General features: G+C 35.5%; 1 protein-coding gene across 1 annotated transcript in view; it reads left to right on the top strand.

The window, feature by feature from the left end:
• Positions 1-24,243, top strand: part of LOC150095918 (E3 ubiquitin-protein ligase HACE1-like) — a 147,955-nt gene that overhangs the window by 50,345 nt on the left and 73,367 nt on the right. The window contains exons 8-10 of the mRNA XM_090409566.1: positions 769-865; positions 4,812-5,045; positions 20,202-21,064. Coding sequence (XP_090265692.1) covers positions 769-865; positions 4,812-5,045; positions 20,202-21,064 — 1,194 coding nt within the window. The remainder of the gene's footprint in view (positions 1-768; positions 866-4,811; positions 5,046-20,201; positions 21,065-24,243) is intronic.

Below are 24,243 nucleotides of genomic sequence, written 5' to 3'. Positions count from 1 at the left end.
CAGAAACATTGAAAAAAAAAAGCATCAACTCTATTGACATGTCAGCTATTGAGGCACAATTTTTAGTAAAGATTGCAAATTAATTAGGAAAATTGACAACAGAATGAGTTAACCTGGTATGGTAGGAAGTCAACTGAATAAATCTATATGGAATAAGAAAGAAATGAGTCAAAACACTTAATTTGCTTTATGCAGGAGAGTTTGCAGGACAATTTGCGTTATTCAAATTAATTTTAACTTATAGATCTGATAGCTGGGTTAGAAATAAACACCTGATCCAAGTCTGGAGACCACAAACTTGTCATTGTTAGCATTAAGGAATGTGTTAGCAGAGCTTATTAGGTGTTATGTTCACTTAAACAGAATGGAAGAGGAAAGATTAGCAAAACAAAGGAAGACCAAGATGTAGGTGGATTGATAAACAGTAAAACATGTCTTATAAGACAGAAATATAAGATTTGATAATATTGGAGTCTTGACAGATAACTGATCAATTTGGAGAAAAGTTGTGGATTGAAAGTTAGTAATGGTGTAACTTTTTCATGTAGTACTATCATAATATTCTGTATACCCATTGAGGATACATATCAGGAATTTGATGATGATGATTTTTCATTATACTTTTTTTTTTTTTTGAGAATTTAGGCATTTCTGATCATTTCCAAAAACAGAAGAATATTTAGATGTTTTCCCCCTTTAGACCCACTTGTGAAGATTGATAAATTAAAAAATGTTATTTTATCGCAGCATTTTGAATTTATTTTTCAGGCATGGACAAAGAGACACTGCTCAGATACTGTTGTCTAGAGGAGCATTATTTATAGCTGACCATGTTGGACAGACACCGTTAGACCTTTGTGTTCAGGTAAGGTATAATTCAGTGCTTCCCAAACTTATGGATGTAAAGGCCCCCTTGGAAAAATTAAAATATTTCACAGCCCCCATCGGGAAAAAAAAACGTACTACAGACATATATTATTATAATATTTATCGTATTTATATTCAATACAAAACATACACAGCGAATATCGCAAAAATCAAATGCAAATATTACATTTTTAACATCTTACATACACATTTGACATGGCACACTTAGTCTTAAAACATTTTAAATTTGTTTTCATTATTTCATGGTCCCCTCAACAAAACTAACGGCCCCCAAGCGCTGGTATAATTAGTGTGATTATAGCTTTAACTTATTAGACTTATGGTGACATATATTCAATTTTTATGATGATCTCTTGAAGTTCAGAGGGCATATTGCAAAAGTTGGCAAAATATCTTAAAGAATTATTATTATTTTATGGGTATCTCCATGGAGTCAAAAGACTTATCACACTAGCCATTATTCACACAGTACCTATCCTACTTCTCTTTCAACTCATTCACTAACAACTATCTCTGTCAGTATATTCCACTCGTTCACCAAGCAAAGAACGTAGTCTGCACACCCTTACTAACTACATTCTTACACAAATTCCAGGGTTGATCCCCCTCCTTCCCCTTGTTCTTCTGCTACTCCTCATGTATTGAAAAATTCCCTTTATGTCAATCTTATAATATCCCTTTAGTATTGCAAGTTTTTATAATGTCTCCTCTTGTCCACCTGTAATATAAACTCTGCAACTCACACACTTCCAATTTATTCTCACAGAGAGCATTCTACATACAGCTGTCACCAGCTTGGTCACTCATCTTTGGATTGTCTCCACCACCTTCTGATCTCCAAGAAACACAAGTGATGAAATCTGTGCAGTAGTCAAGATACAGCCAAATCATAGCCTTACAAAGAAGGATAATACCCCCCACCCTCTATCTTTACTTGTCAGTGTGTTTTTCAACATCTGATTAATATGTTGAGCTATTTTGACAACTTTTGCGATATACCCTCAGAACTTTGACTATGAGGGTATATCGCAAAAGTTTGATATATCCACAAAACTTCTACTTTGTCCAACATTACCTCTGAGTCCCTAGCCTCATCAATTTCTTGCAATCCATTATCATCATTTGTGATACAAAACATGTAATCTTTTCATTCCAAAGTGCCTTGCATTTTTCAACATGAAATTGACAAGAATTATTCTTCAACCATAATGTCACTTTATTTAAATCACCATGCAGAATATCTATGTCACCTTTATTAACTATTCCCCTCCCCAATATACAAATGAATATACAAATTAAAGAGTAGTGGTCTTAGTACAGATCTCAGGAGCACTCTGCTAGTCACACTCATTTATTATGCATATTTACTTTGATTCCACTCCATTGTACACCATCTTTCAATGTTAGTCGGTTAGCTACCCCCTTCCTCTATCTAGTAAGAGATAGTAAGCACCTGTGTGACTTACTATCTCTTATTCTGTGATTTAACTACAGAATAATTTAACATTAATTACATCCAAAACATGAATCATATTCTGTGATTCATGTTTTGGTTGTAGTTAATGGATTTTCTCTTCTCTCCCTGATGATGTCCAGGTAACACTGAACATGAAATTGGCAAGAATTATTCTTCAACCATAATGTCAATTTATTTAAATCACCATGCAGAATATCTACATCACCTTTATATTTCTTATTCCATATAAATTTATCCAGTTGACTTCTAACCATACCGGCTTTGTTTATTCTGTTGTCTATTTCCATATTTAATTTACAACCTTCACTAAAAATTGAGCCTAAGTAGCTGTAATGTTTTATAGTTCTATAAAAACATTACTTGTTCTATAGGTTATTCATTCATGATGCAGTTGATATTTTCAATGTTTGTGCCTATTTTCATTATAATTGTCTTGTTATTGCTGATTTTCATTCCAAATTTATTACAACAGTTATTTGGTTTAGTCAGGGAATCTTACAGACTTGTACTGGATTTATTTAAAAGTATGACATCATCTACATAAAGTAAAGAGCCGAAATTAAGATCTCCAATTTTGATATCAGGTTTAATACCACTTTCTTTCATAATGTGATCCATATAGATAATGAATAACAGAAGGGATAATCTACATCCTTGTCTGACACCAGATTTAACATCAAACCATCTTCCTGTATCCTTCAATGCTGACTTACAACTCAAATAAAGACTAAGTATGATATAATAGTCCATTGACACCATATACCTGTAGCATTTTGAACAGCTTTTCTCTTGGCATCTTGTCATATGTTTTTTGCAGGTCTGTAAAACTTAAATACAGATCTTTGTTATATTCCCACAATTTCTGAACTATTTCTCATAAAATGAAGATCTGATCCTGACAGCCTCTATTTGACCTGAATCCAGCTTGTTCTTCACCAAGCTTCCCTTCCCCAATCCTTCTCAACCGTTTCTCAAGTATACTTGCATAAATCTCACCAGGAACACTCAGTAGGGAAATACCTCTGTAATTCTCACATTCAGTTTTATTTCCCTTTTTATATATGGGTACTATGAGAGCTCTGCTCCAATCATCTGAAATTCGTCCCTCTGTCCAGCCCTTCTGAACTATACAGTGCAGCCACTTGCAAGACATTTATACTTTGATGCTTGAGTGTTTCTGGTCGAATATCATCTACTCCTGCTGCCTTTCCACATTTCAAGCTTTTGATGGCTTTTTTTCTAATTCAAGTATGGAATGTATTCCTGATTGCATGCCTGTTGAGTGTTTTTTTACCACTGTGCTGTCACTGCTTGTTTCATTTAGCAATTTTTTGAAGTAATTACTCCACACATCAAGGATATCTTTTTCTCCAGTTTTCATGTCACCTTTATTATTTCTAATTCCTTTTACAGCACTCTTTCCTCCATTTCTGAGCTTTTTCAACAATCTCCAGAATATCTTGCCACCTTCTTAATATTTATTTTTTATGTTCTTACCAAAGTCTTCCATTACTTTTGTTTAGCTAGTTTTACATAGTGTTTAGCTTTCTTACATTTGTCTCTGTATTCTCAAAGAGCACAAGCTGACTTATTTGCGAGGAGCATTTGATTTTCTTTCTTCTTTTCCTTCACTGCTTCTTTAGCTTCATATGTTCTGCATGGAATTTTGATTTTTCTATCCTTGCAGACAACATTGATTGATTCAGCATCTCTGGCTGAATCAATCAATGTTTTCTTCAGAGCTTTCCATTGAATCTCCAAGGTTTAGTTCCTGTTCTCAAGCTCTTTCATTTTTTTTTTAATAATGTTTGTGCATTTTAGTTTACAGTTCACATTTGAGAGCTGCTTAACTTTTATTTGCTTTAAAACTTTCTTACATGTTCTTATTTTCAATATAAAATTCAATTTTATCCTGCTCAAGACTAAATGGTGATGATCACTTCTAATTCAAATTTGTATTTGATTTATCTCTCACAGTGAGCATTGAATGTTTTCTCAGTGGAATTTGTTCTTGATAGAAGTATGAAGAAAAAGAAGAAATCGTCCCACAGAAGCTTTGTAGAAGCTTTTGGGACGATTGGCATAAATAAGTTTAATATCCAGTTCCTCATTCTGATATTTGCCCAACTTCACTCTACTTGATATTATGCCATATAATAATATAAAAACTGTTAAATTGGTTACTATTTCACTTTATGGATTGTATATTTCTCCAGTATGTTTATTTAATTAATTTGTGTTTCTTCCTAATTGAAGATAGCCAGATTTGACTCTGAAATGTAGTCAAATTATAAAAAAACTTTATGCAGATACACAAAATCCTTTTCCTTTTATGACAAAACTGCAATTATTTTAACAGAAATAAAATAAATTAGTGTTGTTTCTACTCAGTTATTGATAGTGTTCGCATTTGAATTGTGATACCACTAATTTTTTTTTTTTTCAGGGAGGTTATGGTGAGACAGCAGAGATTTTACTTCAGTATATGCCCAGATTGTATGACAATTTAGTTCATATGGCACAAAAGCCAGCAATTCCAGCAGAGATGATGCTTCAGGTATTGCGTTACTTATGCCAATTAGGAGAACGGCAACGAACCCAAATATTGAAGGGATTATTTGAATTATCATCACATGCAGGTCATAAATTGCTCAGTGTTTCAAGTAATTTTTATTTTGAGGTAATGTTTCATTCATAATTCTTCACATGTTATAAGCAATAATATCTAGGTAAAATGATATGGCATACCATCACAGATTTATGTTACTTGATTCTTGCTATGGTGGTGCTGAAAAGTTGTGATAATCATAGTGAAGGTGGTGTAGAACCATGTAACTTACACATGGCAAATTAAATATTGAGATAGAATAAATAATGTGTAGTGTTGACTGGTCAGAATCCAGTACAGCCACCTTTCACTGTAGCAGACTCACAGGGACTACAGAAATAGTTTATTATAGTGGATTTCTTTTAACATAGCTCTTTGATTGAGACCTTTCAGTAATGTGTGGTGTTTTCTCTAGTGAGAATCGACCATATATGGAACAAGTGAGAAATCATTCAGAAGATCATTTAGCAGCATGTAAGACAATGTATAAATTGATTTTAATGGCAGGGACCTGAGAATTTGTTTAGAAATAAAATAGTTCATTCTAGTCTATATCATATCATAGAACACTCATATCTATGATATAATTGTTCTAGATTTCTTCTGAAGAACATTATGAAAGTGAACATATGACAAAATTGTCAGAACCCTATTAAAAATGAAGGTAGTAGTAAAGAACTTGTACTATTAATATTCAAGATTGTATTAACAGAGTTAATTTAAGATGGCATAGTAACTTAAACAGAATGGAAAATCAATGTTAGCAAAAGTAGTGTTCAAAGCAAAAATGTCAGTAGAAGCACTCAGAGGAAGATAAAGATATAGCTGGACTGATTCCATTATGAGATTTAGAAGATTCAAAATTTAAGACCTGATCCGTTTGTATATTTGATATATAATACATAAATTTGAATAAAATTGTTGATTGTAAACTAGTTATGAAATTTCAGTTTTAGACATAATATTTGCTACATTCCTTGAAAATATGTACTAGAAAATGAAGATGAGATGATAGTTCTTAGAACTGAGCTTGAAGTTATTATTATTAATACCAGACCTCCATGGAGTCAAAGCTACATCATGGGAGGTACACACTGTTACACACAAAGCCCATCAAACTGTGCTTTAAACTCATTTGGTGTATCCACATTCATCACAATGTTAGACAATGCATTCCATTAACCAACCACTCTATGCAAAGAACTTGCTCCCTATGCCTCTGCTCACACCCTATGCAACTTCCAGGAATGTCCCTTGTTCTACTCCTCTTATTCCATGAAAAATTTCTTCTACATTAACCCAGTGACAATCCTTTACCAACTTAAATGTCTCAATCATATCCCCTTTCTTTCTCCTATTCACAAACTGAATTCCCACAATGTGCCTTCATATCCCCATCTCTGAACCCTTTCCAATATATATATATCCTCATCATCATGAAAATCAGGATACTAAATCTGTGAGCAAGGCCTTATACATTGGAACAAAAACCTCTTTATTTCTGCATGTTAAGGTCCTCTGTATTATATTGCCATAATCTGATGTGATGACAACTTGTACAGTATGACCTTTGAACTTCGGATCCTTATCCAAGGTCTCTTGTCTCCTCAACTTCTTCCAAAATTTCCAAACCAAGTGTATACTTTGCATCCCATTGTTGCCTACCAAATTTCAGAACTTTACACTTTGCAACATTGAACTGACAGTTCCATACTGTTGCCCACTCATATAATTTATTCAAGTTCTCTTGTAAGGCCACAACATCTGCTAGATTTATTATCAATGTTCCCAGTTTAACATTATCTGCAAACCATTGTATATCATGAGTTAAACATCTCAGTATCAGTAGTATATAAATTAAATAACAGTGATCTCAGAACAGACCCCTTCCACACAACTAGTTCACTTTCCTGTTCTGGGATACTGTACCACCCCCCCCATACAGAACTTGCTGCTACCTATCTGAGAGCTATTTGCCTATCCAACTCACTAATCTGTTATCTAATCCCTTCTGCTCCAGTTTAGTTATCAACTTATGATGTAGAAATTTATCAAAGGCCTTTGCACAATCTAACTATACAACTGTATTGCCACCTTGTTATAGTACATAAGCAAGTTGGTAAGACATGACCTCCCTTTAACAAGATTTTAACCTCTCCAATACCTTGACTACAATTCCAGATATACAGATTAGCTTATAATTTGTAGGCTTAGCCTTATCACCACCTTTGTGAAGTGGAACAGTTTTACCTTTCTTCCACTTCTTTGGGACTTGTGGTGTTGCAAGACTTGTTAAATAGGTAGTACAAGGCCAATGCTAACTCCCTGGAGCGTTCCTCTAAAACATGTGGTAATATGTCATCAAGTCCCTATTGTCTTCTTTGACATGAAATGAAAACTTAACTCATATATCATATACATCTTGCTTGCTCACCAGTAAGTCTTCTCTCATTTCAACTTGAGCTTTTCCTGATGTCACACTGAGGATGAAACAATCTGAACTGTTCACTGAATACCTCAACTATGTTCTCTGCGGCAGATACTCATCTATCACTTTCATCTATTAACACCATCTTGCCATAATCTTCTTTCTACTTCCCACATATTGAAAAATTTCCATAGTTTTTTTGTTTTGTTTTTCCTCCCTGATTTGCTAATTTCTGTTCATACTGCACTTTTGCTGGCCTTACCCACTAAGTCACTCCCCTGGCCTGCTCTTTATACTCCTTATGCAACTATCCATTTAACCCTTCAGAGGTCGCTTGAAAATTTTTGGCATCAAGGGTCACATGCAGATTGTCATTCCACACTCATTTTTAACAAAATTGAAGGTGTTTTGAATAATAATAAATAAGCATATTGTAGAAAAAGATTATTTATTCAAATTACAACATATTTGTAAGAGAAAACAAAATAAAAAATAATAATTAAATGTCAGAAATAGAACTGCATATGCTACATGTGCAATAAATGTGTAGAACTGGATTAACATTCTTTTACTTAAGTTCTACACATTCATTGCACATGATTGTAGCATGTTCAAGACACATAAATTTGTAACATCTCTTACAATAATATTTAGATGCAGGGTTTTTTTTCTATCACAATAATAGCATCTTCCTTTTTCTGGATGTGCAACTGCAGTTTTGTTCTCAATTCTGTTCTCGAGTGATCCACAAATTTCTGTTTGTCTTAGTTTTATATTTCTTGGCAAACTTTGAATTGATACCCTTTCTTGCAAATGTGCTTGTAGTAGAGAGAATCCAAGATCTTGCAGAAATTTACATCGCAATATTTTTTTGCCAATGTTATTCGCATGGTAAATAACTTGAGAATTAATTCCAGCAATGTTGATGCAAGAGTAAAAAACTACCATAGGCCATCTTCTTGTTGATCTAGCTCAATTGTATGTTGAACACAATTGATCAACAACATCTACTCCTCCTTTTGTATGGTTATAGGTAGTCAGAATTTCAAGTTTGTATAAAGCTCCACTCTGTATCAATGCTATCATTGTCATGCAAACTTGATGCTAACCCTTTCTTGCAAATGTGCTTGTAGTAGAGAGAATCCAAGATCTTGCAGAAATTTTTTTATTATTAATCAGTAAAATAATCTTTTCAACATGTGTGTTTTGTGTCCCTAAATTCATAAATATGAATGCTGATCACCGTGTAACTTTAAAAGAAAGTCCTCATAATCCATGGAGATGTGACCCACAAGCAGTGCAGCCTCTACGGTAAGGATACGTAGTTCCATGTTAATTAATCGACTAGCTTTTTTTGAAACGATGTAGAGACAGCAACTTAATACCCAACTAAAGAAGAAATTTACATCAGCTAAAGTGCTGCGTATCTATGCCAGGCTAGAAAAAGCGTTGTTAAGAGAACAGATCCACGAGGCATAAAAAAACTTAGCATCTACCCAAGCGAAAGTGTTACAACTAAAATTTGAGCTATCCAGCTACGTTAATCCAGAAATTTGGGGTATTCTGGACAAGATCACAGACAACTCGGCCAAGCACCAGTTATTCAAAAACAAAGAACAATTAATAATGAAGTTTCAAGCATTAAAACTACAGGAAAGCACAAGACAATTACCACGCCATAATGAAAGGAGCAGCCAATCACCCACAAATGCAGTTAGGAGCAAACAGTGGTCCAACCACATTGGAAGACTTTGAGCAACGAGCTCTAGAGTCAGCATGCCTAAAGCCCAAAATTTGGTTTAGGTACGTCGACGATATTTTTGCCATTTGACCCAACGGCTGCGAATCACTAAATACATTCCTTAGCCACCTGAACAAACAACACAAACACATCCAATTCACTATTGAAATAGAAAAAAACAACTCTCTTCCATTCCTAGACACACTTGTCACACATCTTCCTTTAAGCTGTCTCTCTTTCTCGGTTTACTGCAAACCTACACACACACACACATGCCAGTACATACACAAAACTTCTTATCATCACCCAACACAAAAACTAGGGGTCATAAGCACCTTTAAACACAGAGCTCAAACTATTTGTTCAAATGAACAAGCTCTTAACCATGAATATGAGACCATCAAACATACCTTTATAAAAAATGGATACAGTATAAAATCCATTCACAAGATCCTCCACAAAGATACCACTAATAGCAAAAAAGATTTCAAGAATGCTATTGCTATACCATGTGTTAGAGGCATTTCCGAAAAAATAGACAGAACACTACACAAATACAACATCAAAACCACCTTCAACCCCCCCGACAAAATTAAGACACCTACTCAGTTCTTCCAAGGATCCTCTGCCACACCTAGCCCACCGAGGGGTTTACAAAGTACAATGCACATGTAACATACCATACATAGGGGAAACAGGACGAACCATCCAATCAGGAAGGATGAACACAAACGACACATAAAATAGCTCCATTTTGGAAAAACCGGCCTTTCTGACCACTCCAAACATACCACAGAATTGATTGGAAAGGTACCAAATCCCTACACCGCACCAAAACCTGGTTCGAGTGGAAATTCAAGGAATCTTGTGAAATGCTCAAACATGATCCAAAAATCTGAATAAAAATGATGGTCTCTAACCATTCCAAGAATGTGGAGGACCCATATGCAACCTTCATAGCAACCACAAGGAAAAATCTCACAAGAAGTCTTGGTGAAGTGTTTTTTTACTTTTTTTATTTTCCCTCCTGAACATTCAATAGCAACCTGTACTGTACAAATCCAGAAGATAATCGTAATATAATAAGATGAACTGTGTAATTCCAAAAGAATCCTAGTATGTGAGGACTTTAGCAGAGTTTATTGTAGTTTTTATTGGTATTTTTATTTTTATTTTTTTATCACTAGAGGGCAGGCTAAGAAAAAAGGTTAGTTAATCACGTAGATGTAATTTACCTGTATAGAGTGCAACAGCATGTAGCTTGGTTCTTATATTATTATTATTATTATTATTATTATTATTATTGTTGTTCCGGGAAACTCCAAGGAGTCGACAGACTCATCGAGGGAGGCCCTAACATCATGTCTGGAACAACTATTCAACATTCACACAGTATCTATCATATCTTGCCTTGAACTCATTCACGGTCGTAGCACCCACAACAGACTCTGGAAGCTTATTCCACTCATTCACCACTCTCCAAGTAAAAAACCTAGCTCTAACACCCTTGTCAACCACGCTCTTGCCCAGCTTCCATGCATGGCCCCTAGTCCTCCCACCACCAGTCATATTTTCAAAAATATCTTCTGGATCAATCTTGTAGAAACCCTTCAGTAATTTGAATGTCTCAATCATATCACCCCTCCTTCGCCTATCGTCCAATTTCTGCAACCCACAAATCCTCAACCTATTCTCATAAGGTTCATTCCACAGACCTTCTATCATCTTGGTCACTCGTCTCTGGACCCTCTCCACTTCCTCCCCATCACGAAGAAACCCTGGTGCCCATAACTGGGCACAGAAGTCCAGATGGGGTCTTATCAAGGCTCGATACAGAGGAACAACAACTTGCTTCTCTCTGCACGTTAAAGTATTTTTCATAAGCCAAGTGATTTGGTGAGCTGTTTTAGTTACTTTTGCAATGTGCCCCCTAAACTTCAACTCCCTATCCACCAGCACTCCCAAATCCCTGGCCTCATCAATCTCCTGGAGTACGGTTCCACTTATGCAATATACTGCTGCTATTCTTTTCACCCCAAAGTGCATAGCCTTACACTTTGCCACATTAAACTGACATCCATTTTTCCTAGCCCAGTCCTCCAAACTATCCAAATCATCCTGTAAAATTTTGACATCCTGTGCACTCACAATTTCTCTACCCAACTTTGCATCATCAGCAAACAAGTGAACACTTCCTCTCAAATCCTTTCGAATATCATTGATGAACAAATTGAAAAGCAGTGGTCCAAGAACAGAGCCCTGCAGCACTCCACTAGTCACAAGATGTCTTTTTGACTCCACGCCTGAATAAACCACTCTCTAGTATCTCTCCTTCAACCACCCTCCTATCCATCTTACCAACCCTATATCTATCCCCATCTGCTCCAGTTTACTGATTAGGGTTCGATGTGGTATCCTGTCAAAGGCCTTGGCAAAGTCCAGTAGTATCACTGTAAACCCATTACCCCTATCCAGTTAAGCTGTCACTGTGTTATAAAACGTGAGCAAGTTACTGAGGCATGATCTACCCTTCACAAAACCATGTTGTCCCCCATACAATATCCCATTTTCATCTATCCAATCCTGTATTCTTTTCTTGACTAATTTCTCTAAGACCTTGACAATGATTCCTGATATGCTAATCGGTCGGTAATTTACAACAGCGGTCTTGGAACCTCCTTTATGCAGTGGAACTATTTTCCCCTCCTTCCACCCGCTCGGGACTAACCCAGACCCGAGACTCAAATTAAACAAAATGGTCAAGGGTACTGACAATTCATTAGCTGCTTCTCGTACTACACGAGCTGGTATACCATCCAACCCCACAGATGTATTGACATTGAGGTTATGCAATAGACTACTCACCTCCACTTCATTCACCACAATTCCCGTATAATCTACTGGTTTATTCGTTTCTGCAATGTCACCACCTGGATGATATATTCTTGCAAAGTGCTCACTCAGTAACTCAGCTATCTCAACTGATTCAGTTACCTCCCTACCATCGGCATTTAAAATCATTCTGCCATGTTTATTTTTCCTTTTACTTGCTACATATCTAAAAAACTGTTTAGGATTCTCTTTAGCCTGCATGGCCAATGTTCTTTTGTAATCCTTTTTTGCTTTTCTTACCGCACTCATCACCCTTCTGGCCTGCGCTTTATACCATTCATGTGCCTGCCGGTCACCTTTCTTCTTAAATTCCCTCCATAGTTGTTTCTTTTTTTGCAGCTCAAGCTTAATGGTGTTATTCATCCATTTAACCCCTACTTGATTTATTATTCAGACTCTAGGTATACAGTCAGCCATTGCTTCATGCAAGCACTTCTTAACCACCTCCCATGCACTATCAACTTCTAGTCCTTGCAGTTGTACATGCCATGGCACTGAGCCAATCAAACTCCTAAGCTTGTCATACTTTCCAGCCCGATAATTCCACATGTACCCTGTCTTAATTGAAAATTCTACACCTTTAGCCACCTCCCAAGTCAAGACCCTATGATCACTCTCAGCGATTGGTGGCAATGTGGTCATATTTGTTACAGCCAAATCCTCAGATGTAATTACTAGGTCAAGCACTCTCTGACCCCTAGTATTTTCCATTACATGCTGTCGCAGATAGTTATCCCTTAATAACCGCATAAAATCCAATTCCTTCCTCCCGTGTGTCCTCTCCAATCAATGCGACCATAGTTGAAATCTCCCATAATAATCACCCTCCTTCCACTCATTTCTTCTATTTGCTTGTGCATACTCTCACCACCATCTTTTCCATCACCTGGTCTATAGCAGCACCCAATTGTATATTTAGTTCTGCTAGCCACAATCTCACACCAAATGGCCTCAAATGTGCTCTTTTCTCTATCCTGCAATTCAACTTCTATTCTCCTTGGCTGTAGCTCATCAGCTATCATGAACAATGCTCCTCCCCCCATTTTATTCTCTCTGTCATTCCTGAACACACTATACCCATCACATTGAATCCCACTAGCTAAATCATCTACAGTCAGCCATGTTTCACTAATACCAATAACCTGTGGTCTGGAAGTGCCAACCATGGCCAAAAACTCTTCCTTCTTGTTCCTAATACTCCTAGTATTAGTGTACATGAATTTAAGACCCCCATTAGCCCCAACCCTACCTTGATGCCTTATATTAACTATCCCACTCTGGTTTGTTGTCCTCATTTGCTCTAGCATATTATATTCATTCTTACATTCAACTGCCTCCCTAAGGACTGTATATCTACTCCCCCCCCTTAACGAATCTAGTTTCCCTGAATTTGCACATCCGCTACATTCAGCAACACTTTCTCAAGTCTTCTTACACCATAACCATTCAAATGCAAGCCATCCATCTTATATAGATCCTTTCGACCATCAAACTCACTCCACACGTCCACAAATTCCACACCACTCGTCATACATAACCCACGCATAAAGTCATTCGCAATTATGGCCCTCCTTTTAAACATTTCACTGTCATACCGTGGCTAAAGACTAATCATTCTAACTCTCTCACTCTTTTCTTTTGCTACCTCAAACAATTCATTCAGGTCTTCTATCATTTCCATTTTATCTCATTTCATATCATTCGTACCTGCCACAACAATCATTTCTTTCACCCTTTCCTTTTGCTCTCTAATAGACTCAGTTACATCCTTTATGGTCGCACCAGGTTGGTACGATTTTGTCAAATCCTCTACTAACACACCTCGTACTAACGAGTCTCCATACAGCACTCTATCCTTCATTTTGTTCATGTTCACATTCATATGCCTATTTTTCCTGTCATACCTTTTATTATTGGTTGGTTCATTCAGTCGACTTTTGTTCATGCACTCTAGCTGCTGTTTTGCCCTTTCTATCGCACCATTCAACAACGCGATCTCATTCAATGCATCTATCTCATCTTTTTTATTCTCTGAGAAACCATTAATACTATCATTCACACTTTCTACATTCACACTCTCATAATTCTCATGTACAACCTTGCCGTTTCTTGCCATATCGCTATTTTCTTCATTCTGAAGGTTGACAAAAATATCACACTCACGATCCGAAATACACTTCAATTCCTCATTCTCCCTACATTTTCTACACACATTCAATCCTTTATTATCATCTATCCACACTCCGACTGCACTCCGTGAAGCGTACATTTCACAGCTAGTACACTGACTCATTTCTTTTATACTACTGTTCTTTGATAACGATGGCGAACCATCATTACTTGCCGCCATTTTCCTTCGTACAGGTGCCATAATTATTGCAACGTGTTTTATCAAATAATAAGTTATACACACCAAAAACACACAAACAGACGCACTAAAATACGCAAGGCAAATAAAACTACTCAATATTAACTAATTTTATCAACGATAACTGAAAATAATACTTATCTTATCAGGAGCTTGCACGAGTTTTTATTGAGAAATTTTGCAGTCATATCTGTAACACAAACAAAACGCTGACTAACCAAATACAATCTCCAATATACATGTATCCTTCTGATGATGACCTCAATACTGGGGTTGAAATGTCAAGTTATTATTTTATTATTAATCAGTAAAATAATCTTGTGTCCCTAAATTCATAAATATGAAAGATTTATGCTAACAAAACAAATTTATTATTTTTGGGACAGTATGATACAAGTGTGCATTTATCTTTGAAAGCAAACATACTTGATTTTATAGGATGATTTGCTTGCAATAATTCCAGAGGTAGTTCTCTTTTATTTTTTTGAACTGTTCCTATTACAGTAAGTCTATATTTCTTTAGCAAGTTTTCAATCAAAGGAAAAGAAGTGAACCAATTATCCAAAGTAATATTTCTCCCAGAATTTTTGATTGGTTCTATTAGTCTCTCAACAACGTCACCTGGTGAATTGCTCATGAAGTACGGCCCTTCTGGTTGTCGTCCAACATATACCTCAAGATTAGCCGTATAGTACATTCTAGCATCACATAATGAAAATTTTAATACCGTATTTATTCGGTTTACTTGGTATGTATTGGCGAAATGACTCGAAAATCTTCCAACTTTTCATTGATTGTAACGAATGCCTAGATTATATCCATTCTTGCACTTTGTAACAAATAGATCAAAAACTTCACAAATAGCTGTCAATTTGTCTAGCTTTTTTCTTTCTTCGCGTGTACTCTTATCATCAAATCTCAAACACCTCAAAAGGAATTTGAATCACCTCACCGACATTGTTAGTCGAAATATTTCAATGCCTTTACCATTACTTCCAAAAAGATCTAAATTCAAACGGTTTGCTTTATATGTACCAGCAATATATAGAAGTCCAACTAAAACCCGTATTTCATTCAGAGGTGTAAACTTGGCATCTTTTTCTCGAGTGTAATTACTAACTAAACTTTCAATATACTTGTTCGTGTTTTCCAAAATAATCAATAAAATAGAATCACCTATAAAATAATTCCAAATATCAAACAAATTTTGAGTGTCATTTTTAGGGCCAGATGATTCTTTGATTATATTGTATCTCTCAGTCTCCTAATCTGTTTGTTAGTTCGTGGTACTGCTCTCCATAAAGTTCCATCTTTTCCCTGATAAAATCTATCCTCCAAACTCTCCGGGTTATCTTCAGCTACTTCCAATGACACCTCATCGGCTTCTTGCTCGGTTGCGCTGTCTCTTCCTCCTCTGAACTAACATCATTGTCTGAAACATCTTCATCCTCGTCATTAGTGAAGCATTCGTTCATCAGCTTCTGTAATTGTTCTTGCTTCTTCTCATAGTCACCCATTTTATTTTACCTAAAGAGAATATAATTTACCATATTGCAATTATATATAAACATATATAAAATAGATATATATATATATGTATATAAAAAATATATTTCCTGTGTAAATATATAAGATTTTGATCTATTTTTACATAAGCCTGTATGTAAAAATATAAATAATTTACAAGTACTTACCAATTTAAAAAATTTTGATGACTGCTTATTCTCATAACACTAAGAGGTCGCGTGGGATCTGTGAGTGCGCAATGTCTCAGTGGGAACAGTTGTTATCGCAGCAACGTAATATTCTACACTAACATATGTCCTGCCTATATACAAAGCTATATAAACGCACAACCGGATTTAACCAGCCGCTTTAGAAATTTACACAAAAAAGCAAACGTGCGGACTCCCAGTCTGCTCGCAACCTCTGGAGGGTTAATGCTGCCTCCAAAGTGCATTCTTCTTTTTTTTTCCAGATTTCATGCTTAATCCCCCTCATTTATCCATTTGATACCTGCCTTATTCAGCCTTTTAACCTTTGAAATACATTCAAACATTGATGCTGTTAAATATCTCTTTGTCATTTCCCAAGCAGCATTTATTTCTTTTCTGCTCAACTCCAAGTTATCACCTTCTCATAATCACCAGCCTTGTAATTCCACATATACCTGTTCCTCATAGAACTCTTCATATGCCTATCCATAACTCAGGTGATCACTCTCACCAATGAGGAAAGATTGAAACCTTGCTCACAGTCACATCTTCTAATGAAATGATTAGATCTAAAACTCTTGATTTACATGTGCCCTTCTTTACATTCTGCCTAAGATAGTTGTCTCTCAAGAATTCAAGAAATTCATTTTCCTCGTTCCAAAATGTTATTTCTTCACTCCAGTCTATACTGCCATAATTTAAATGGTTCTAGGAAAATTCGCTGCAACATTTTCGCTTTAAGACATTTTGCATTGATTTTTGTAAAATCAATGGATGATAAAGGTATTATAAATTCATTAAAAAGGCCAATTTTTATTAAGGTGAATGTCAGTGATACATAACTAATGAAATCATTTAAAAATTGTGCAAATTAAGAGATGCTGCATAAATAATTAACTTTTTGCTGCAGATCATCAGTTCAACAAATCCATCAGTAACATCGCTCACTGGAAAAAATGCTAATGCTGTGAAGCACTTAATTTTCATGTTGAATTCAGCATCTGTTTGAAAGCATAACTTCAAACCAATGGCAACAATTTTGCAATATAGATTTTGTACCATATGAAATAAACAACCTGTTATAGTTGTTGATGTAAATATATTAGAAAAAGCATTGATAGTTGCTTTCTCGAAGTCAACCATTAATGTTTTCGGATCTAATGATGAATGTAAGCTCTTTAAGGCACTGAATAATCTGCTGTAAGTTAATTCTTATTTGCCAGGAAGCAAAGCAAAAAGCCGCCATGGAATCCTTAGGGGGGGGGGGGGGGTCTCATGCCAGTTTCAAGCCTGGATAAAGAGGAGAATCGGTCAGATGAGTGTCGATGCTCTGACCATAAAGAAAAAACATGATTGTTATCTGATGCATATTTGATCAGCAGCTACAACATGCCAGCTCAGACGTTGCCTGGATCTACAAGGTCCACAATACTAATCGAGTGATTCCATATCATACTCATTACCTAGTGGTGATATCTGCTTCAGTTCTTCAGTCAGTTTCCCAACTCTATCTAAATCTAGCTTTTTTCATATAACTCACTACAGTATCTTGTCCTTGGCTGTACATTTTTATCTTTATTCATCAATACTTTGCCTTTTTCGTCTTTAACTGTATTGTTTTGGTTGTCACCTTCTATTAATGGTTCTAATCATTTTGCACACCTCCCTAGTTTTATGCTCTCCATAGTACTGTTCTATATTATTGCATTGGACTTCTAACCATTTCATCTTATCCAGCTGACTGCTTTTTTCACCTCATTACGCTTCTATATTGCTCCTCTATTTGTTCTGATGTATCCCTTCTTATCTTCAACATTCTTTTCTCCTCTACTAACTTCAGCGTTTCTTGTCTAATCCATTTCTTTTTGATCTTCTCTTCTTCTGGTACTGTTTCTTCAACTGCATCTTCTATCGCCTTCATTACTCCTTTCACTCTTAGATTAAAATTTTTTTCTTTGTCCACACTTTTAAGCTTCTCCTCTAACACTGTTCTGCACCTTCTTCCTATTTCTGCTTCACTTGTTCTTTCTCTCTTCATTTCTGATGATGGGGTTTATATTTTCTTTTTTAATTTCAACTTGATGTTTGCAATCACTAAACTATGATCCGAGTCTATATCTGCTCCTTTAAAAGTTCGACACTGCTGTACTGATGTTATCCATCTTCTTTTAATCATAATCATATCAATCATGTTCTTGGTTTTCCTATCATTTCATCGCCACATCCATTTTCCACACCCCTTTTGCTGGAATCTTGTGTTACAGATCATCATATCGTCACATATCATCATATCTACAGCATGTTATAGCTGTTGATAGTATATGCGTCAGATAACAATCATGTTTTTTCTTTAAGGTCAGAGCATCTACACTCATCTGACTGATCCTCCTCCTTTATCCAGGCTTGGGACTGGCATGAGACCCCTAAGGATTCCATGGTGGCTTTTTGCTTTGCTTCCTGGCAAATCAGAATTTACTTACAGCATATTATTTAGTGCCTCAAAGGGCTTACGTTCATCATTAGATCCGAAAACATTAATGGTTGACTTCGAGAAAGCAACTATCAATGCTTTTTCTAATATATTTACATCAACAACTATAACAGGTTGTTTATTTCATATGGTACAAAATCTATATTGCAAAATTGTTGCCATTGGTTTGAAGTTATGCTTTCAAACAGATGCTGAATTCAACATGAAAATTAAATGCTTCACAGCATTAGCATTTTTTCCAGTGAGCGATGTTACTGATGGATTTGTTGAACTGATGATCTGCAGCAAAAAGTTAATTATTTACTCAGCATCTCTTTTAATTTGTACAATTTTTAAATGATTTCATTATGTTATGTATCACTGACATTCACCTTAATAAAAATTGGCCTTTTTTAATGAATTTATAATAACTTTATCATCCATTGATTATTTACAAAAATTAATGCAAAATATCTTATGGCGAAAATGTCTTACGGCATAAATGTTTACGCTGAAAATGTTGTGCTGAATTTTCCTACGGCGAAAATGTTTACACCGAATTTTCCAATCACAAATTAAAATCACCTACTCATCCATAATAATCACCCTTCCCTTGTTCACTAACCCAAGTTATTTATGCATTTCTTCACCACCAATCACATTCTCTTGCCTATAACAATATCGAATTAAACATCCCGTCCTCTCACCCTCTACTTCACACCACACTGCCTCAGAACCATTGCCACTATTTTCCTTTGTCCTGTCGAACTTATGTGGACATAATTCCCCTGCTATCATCAGTAGCACTCTCTCTTTCCCTTGTCCTTTCTATCCTTGCAAAACTAGACTATTGATATATTAAATGGTTTTGCTTGAAATCTTGCTGCTATGATTCATTCATTGACTGGTTTGTAGCCTGAGAGTGCTATCTAGCTTTTTTTGTTACGAAGGAAACCAACTCCTGCTTCATGCTTGGTGTCATGGCATATGGAAGGACGGTAAGCTATTTAGGCTTCAGAGTTTTAGAAATAGATGGAGGAGAAACATACAATTATTTAGGAGATTGTACATCATAGATACAAGTGAGATTTTGCAGCTTATGGCAGGTCAGGGTGGAATTTATGGTCCATGACTTCATGGTTTAGAAAGCATGTGAGGTCCAGTGTTTTCTTATGAAATTTGGTGAGTGTGTTTAACTTATGTGAAGATGCTGAAGATGTGTTAGAGGATGATATTAGTTATTTACTGATGATGCTAAGTTGGTAAAAGTGATAAAATATATAGCTAATACAGAATCTTCTCTGAGCTACGTTTGTGTTTATGAGTGACTAAAGGGAACTTTCATAATCAGTCTTGCATTCCCAGAGGAGCATGCATAATAATAATAATTATTGTTATTGTCATTATTATTTGTATTTGATGTAAAGAAATTAGTTATTTAGTTAAACCATAACTACGTTGAACCAACCAACCAACGTATGTTTATGTTGGTTGGCAGTATGAGCATTAACTGGTATGTAATTTACATTTATACACTTAACACTAGACTATAAATCATGAATTATTGTTATATATTTTTTATTAATAAATTAAATGTTTTCTCTCTTATTGCAGGCTACAAATTTTTTGCGGTGCATAAAAATTATGTGTAGACTATATCGAGAACTTTTTCCTGCTCCTGAAACATCAGTCCTGAGTCCTGTAGCTAGTCCTGAAAATTTAGCACTCATAAAACCTGTAGAAATACTTTGGAACTCATTGGAGGAATGGATGATTATTTTGGGTGGAGAAGTTAAAGCCCTCTCTGGGCAGTCAAATGGGTTTACTACTCCTCACTTGTCACCTGGCTTAGTTTCAGCAGAAAAACTTTCAAATCACTTTACTTTCCCACTAGCTGAGCATCCTCAGATTTCTTGTTCTGGGTCATCTTCATTATGTGGTGAGAACAATCATGTTAATAGTTACTCACATAACAGTTGTCATGTATTACCATCCTCAAATACCCTTGCACATACTAATGAAATACAAGAAAATAAATTAAGTTTGTCCGAAAGAAACAATTCTGATGTAATATTATGCAGTGATTTGCCAAAATTTGCATCTCAGTCATGTACTGATAGCTATGGTTCTGATCACAATGAAGATAATTTTTCCCATAGTTCAGAAAATTATACACTTAGTTTTTCAAAATTAGAAGACTTAGCTAGTCATCATAGTGCAGAAACTGTGCTACCAGAAAATTTTTCTCATCACCATAATTATGTTGGTGGGAGCATTAGCATATCTGGTAGCAGCCATGAACACATTCAGACACTTCCTACCATAGTGGAAAATGATGAAGATTTATTAAATAATGAAATATCAGAAAAGGCTAATGTAAACAAGCAGCAAGATGATTTAATAAGTGCAACTGCTTGCCGCCTCTGTGCAGTCATTCAAGCATTCTATTGGTATTGTGGAAGCCAGACACCAGAAAAGTAAGTAGTTTGCTTTTTTTTTTGAGATGATGTTCATCATAATCATTTATTCATGTATGATTAGGGAAATATATACAGAAATATGTATGTAATAAAAACTCTTGAAGATAAAGTCTATTAGATGAAAGTGAGCCAAGTTCTTCTGTCAAATGGTAAACAGATGGTTCATGAGTCTCATCTTCAAAAAGAAGTTTGCTTATGTATATAAAGCTAAAACATTTTACTTAGTCTTCCTCTTTCTCTGTATCCACTGGTTGGCCTGTAAAGAAGGAGAGCATGGAATGTAGGTGAAGTTAGATGTCTAAGTTAGTGTCCAAGCAATCCCAGTTGACTTTTTGTATTGTTTTGATTAGGGATCTTTCGTTGCTTTCTTCAAGAATGATGGTATCAAAAATGTGATCTTGTCATATATATATCTTGGTATTGTTTGAAGGCATGCTATCCCAGATCATGGTATTAACTGCTCGTTGAGTAGTGATGTTCCTTGTCTGGACATCGTATGTAAATATGGCTTGACTGATAGTTTTTACAGATGAATTTTTGGTATTTGTGATGTTGAGTTAGGATTTCCAGATATTAGTTAGATTCTTATGGAATTGAAGAGCTTTTCTTGTCACTATGTCTGTTCTGATGTAGGAACCCAGGGTACTGAAAATCATTTATTCCTTCAAGAATGTGGTTGTTTAGCCTAATATTTTCTTCTATGTTCTTTAGGATTTAAATTGTATTGCTGTACAACCAGGGCCGGCGTTACCATTTAGGCAAACTAGGCAACTGCCTAGGGTGCAAACTCATGAAGGGGCACAAAACTTCAAGCTATGCTTTATTCATACTTTACTAAAATATCAAAATTAAATAGTGATATATATGATTTTGGTATCGATTCTTTTTCCTTATCCCTCACACATCACACTATTTTACTATTTAACTCTTGGTTCATTTTTGTTCCTTGCCTAAATGATTTGAACTTATTGCTATTTAAATTTCACTTAAGATAAATATTTAAAAACTAACATTTTAAAATGTTAAATTTCGGTATTTTATAACTTTTATTTTGTGAATGAATTATAACAGAGAATTTTCAAATTAATTAAAAAAGAAAATAAAAAAAAGCCCTATTAATTTAACCTGAAAGACAATTTTATGAAATAAGGGGCACACTTGTAAACTTTGCGTAGGGCGCAAAATAACCTGGCACTGACAGTGTGTACAACTTAATGAATCTGATTCACATATACCATGTAATAGGTATGGTATCTTTCATTGTTTTTGTAGCTCTGTAAGGTATGTTAAAGAATGTGGAAAATTGAAAAGCAGATGGAATATTTCAAGTTTACAAAATTATGTGGACTTTAAGGAATTATTTTTATATTATACTTGACAAAAAATTATATTAAGCGCTTGTTTTAATCCTTTACCCAAGCATAAGTAAACAAAGTTTGTGCACAAAGTATCACAACTGGTCTGCTTGTATATAGAAGTTGTTGACTTCACATCAATCGTCTCAGAATCCCATAATGTTTTTGCATTATGGTTAAGGTCAGCCCGGATTGATTTTTAGCCTTTATTGAGGTTTCATTAGTGGAAGTTAGACCCTGGAAAATACTATGCTTAAATCAATGCAGATTCATCATCATCATCATCATCAAATTCCTGCCATGTACCCTCAAGGGGTGTACAGGATATGACAGTACTACATGAAAAAATTACATCATTACTAACTTCCTATCTACAATTTTCCTCCAAATCAGTCTGTTACTTGACAAGACTCCAACATTATCAGATCTTATATTTCTATCGTCTAAGGCACTTTGTACCGTATCAATCCACCTATATCTTGGTCTTCCTCTGGGTCGTTTTCCTGCCAACCTGGCAGAGAACACTTGTTTTGCTAATCTTTCCTCTCCCATTCTATTTAAGTGACCATACCATCTGAGATTAGCTCTGCTAACGCATTCCTGGATGCTGACAATGTCAAGTTCTTTCCTAATATCCTCATTTTTAATATGATATTGCCATTGATGCCATCTGTTCACGCCTCTAATCTTTCTCAGGACTCTCATATCTGCGGTCTCTAGTCTTTGGTCAAGTGTTTTACTTCTGACCCAGCTCTCAGATCCATAAGTTAAAATTGGTTTGAACACAGTCTTGTATACAGCTAATTTAGGGTTCAGACTAATTTCTTTCTTATTCCATATGAATTTATTCAATTGACTTCCCACGATACCAGCTTTGCTGATTCTGTTGTCTATTTCTATATTTAGTTTACCATCTTCAGTAAAAATTGTGCCTAAGTTGCTGAAATGTTTTACTTGTTCCACAGGTTCTCCATTCACAACACAGTTGACATTTTCAATGATTCTGCCTATTTTCATTGTTTTTGTCTTTTTATTGCTGACCTTCATTCCATATCTATTACAACAGCTATTCAATTTAGTCAGAGAATCTTGCAGACTTGTAGCGGATTTATTTAGAAGTATAACATCATCCGCATAAAGCAAAGAGCTGACATTAACATCTCCAATTTTGATATCGGGTTTAATACCACATTCCTTCATAATGTGATCCATATTGATAATGAATAACAGAGGGGATAATATACATCCTTGTCTCACACCAGATTTAACATTAAACCATCTTCCTGTACTTCCTTCAATTCTAACTGCTGACTCACAACTCAAATAAAGACTTAAGTATTGCTTGATATAATGCCCCATTGACACCATATAACTGCAGCGTATTGAATAGCTTCTCTCTTGGCACCTTGTCATATGCCTTTTCCAAATCGACAAAACTTAAATACAGATCTTTGTTATATTCCCATGCTTTCTCGACTATTTGTCGTAAAGTGAAGATCTGATCCTGACAGCCTCTATTTGGCCTGAATCCAGCTTGTTCTTCACCAAGCTTTTCTTCCACAATTCTTCTCAACCGTTTCTCAAGTATACTTGCATAGATCTTGCCAGGAACACTCAGTAGGGAAATACCTCTGTAATTCTCACATTCAGTTTTATTTCCCTTTTTATATATGGGTACTATGAGAGCTCTACTCCAATCATCGGGAATTCGTCCCTCTGTCCAGGCTTTCTGAACTATGCAGTGCAGCCACTGTAAGACTCTTATACCACCATACTTCAGCATTTCTGGTCGAATATCATCTACTCCTGCTGCCTTTCCAC

The sequence above is a fragment of the Typopeltis vanoorti genome, chromosome 19, assembly GCF_054136105.1.
Source record: "Typopeltis vanoorti isolate ZY-2024b chromosome 19, IOZ_Tvanoo_1.0, whole genome shotgun sequence".
Taxonomy (NCBI): domain Eukaryota; kingdom Metazoa; phylum Arthropoda; class Arachnida; order Uropygi; family Thelyphonidae; genus Typopeltis; species Typopeltis vanoorti.
The sequence above is the reverse complement of the archived record's forward strand: the minus strand, read 5'-3'. Positions and strand labels throughout refer to the sequence as shown.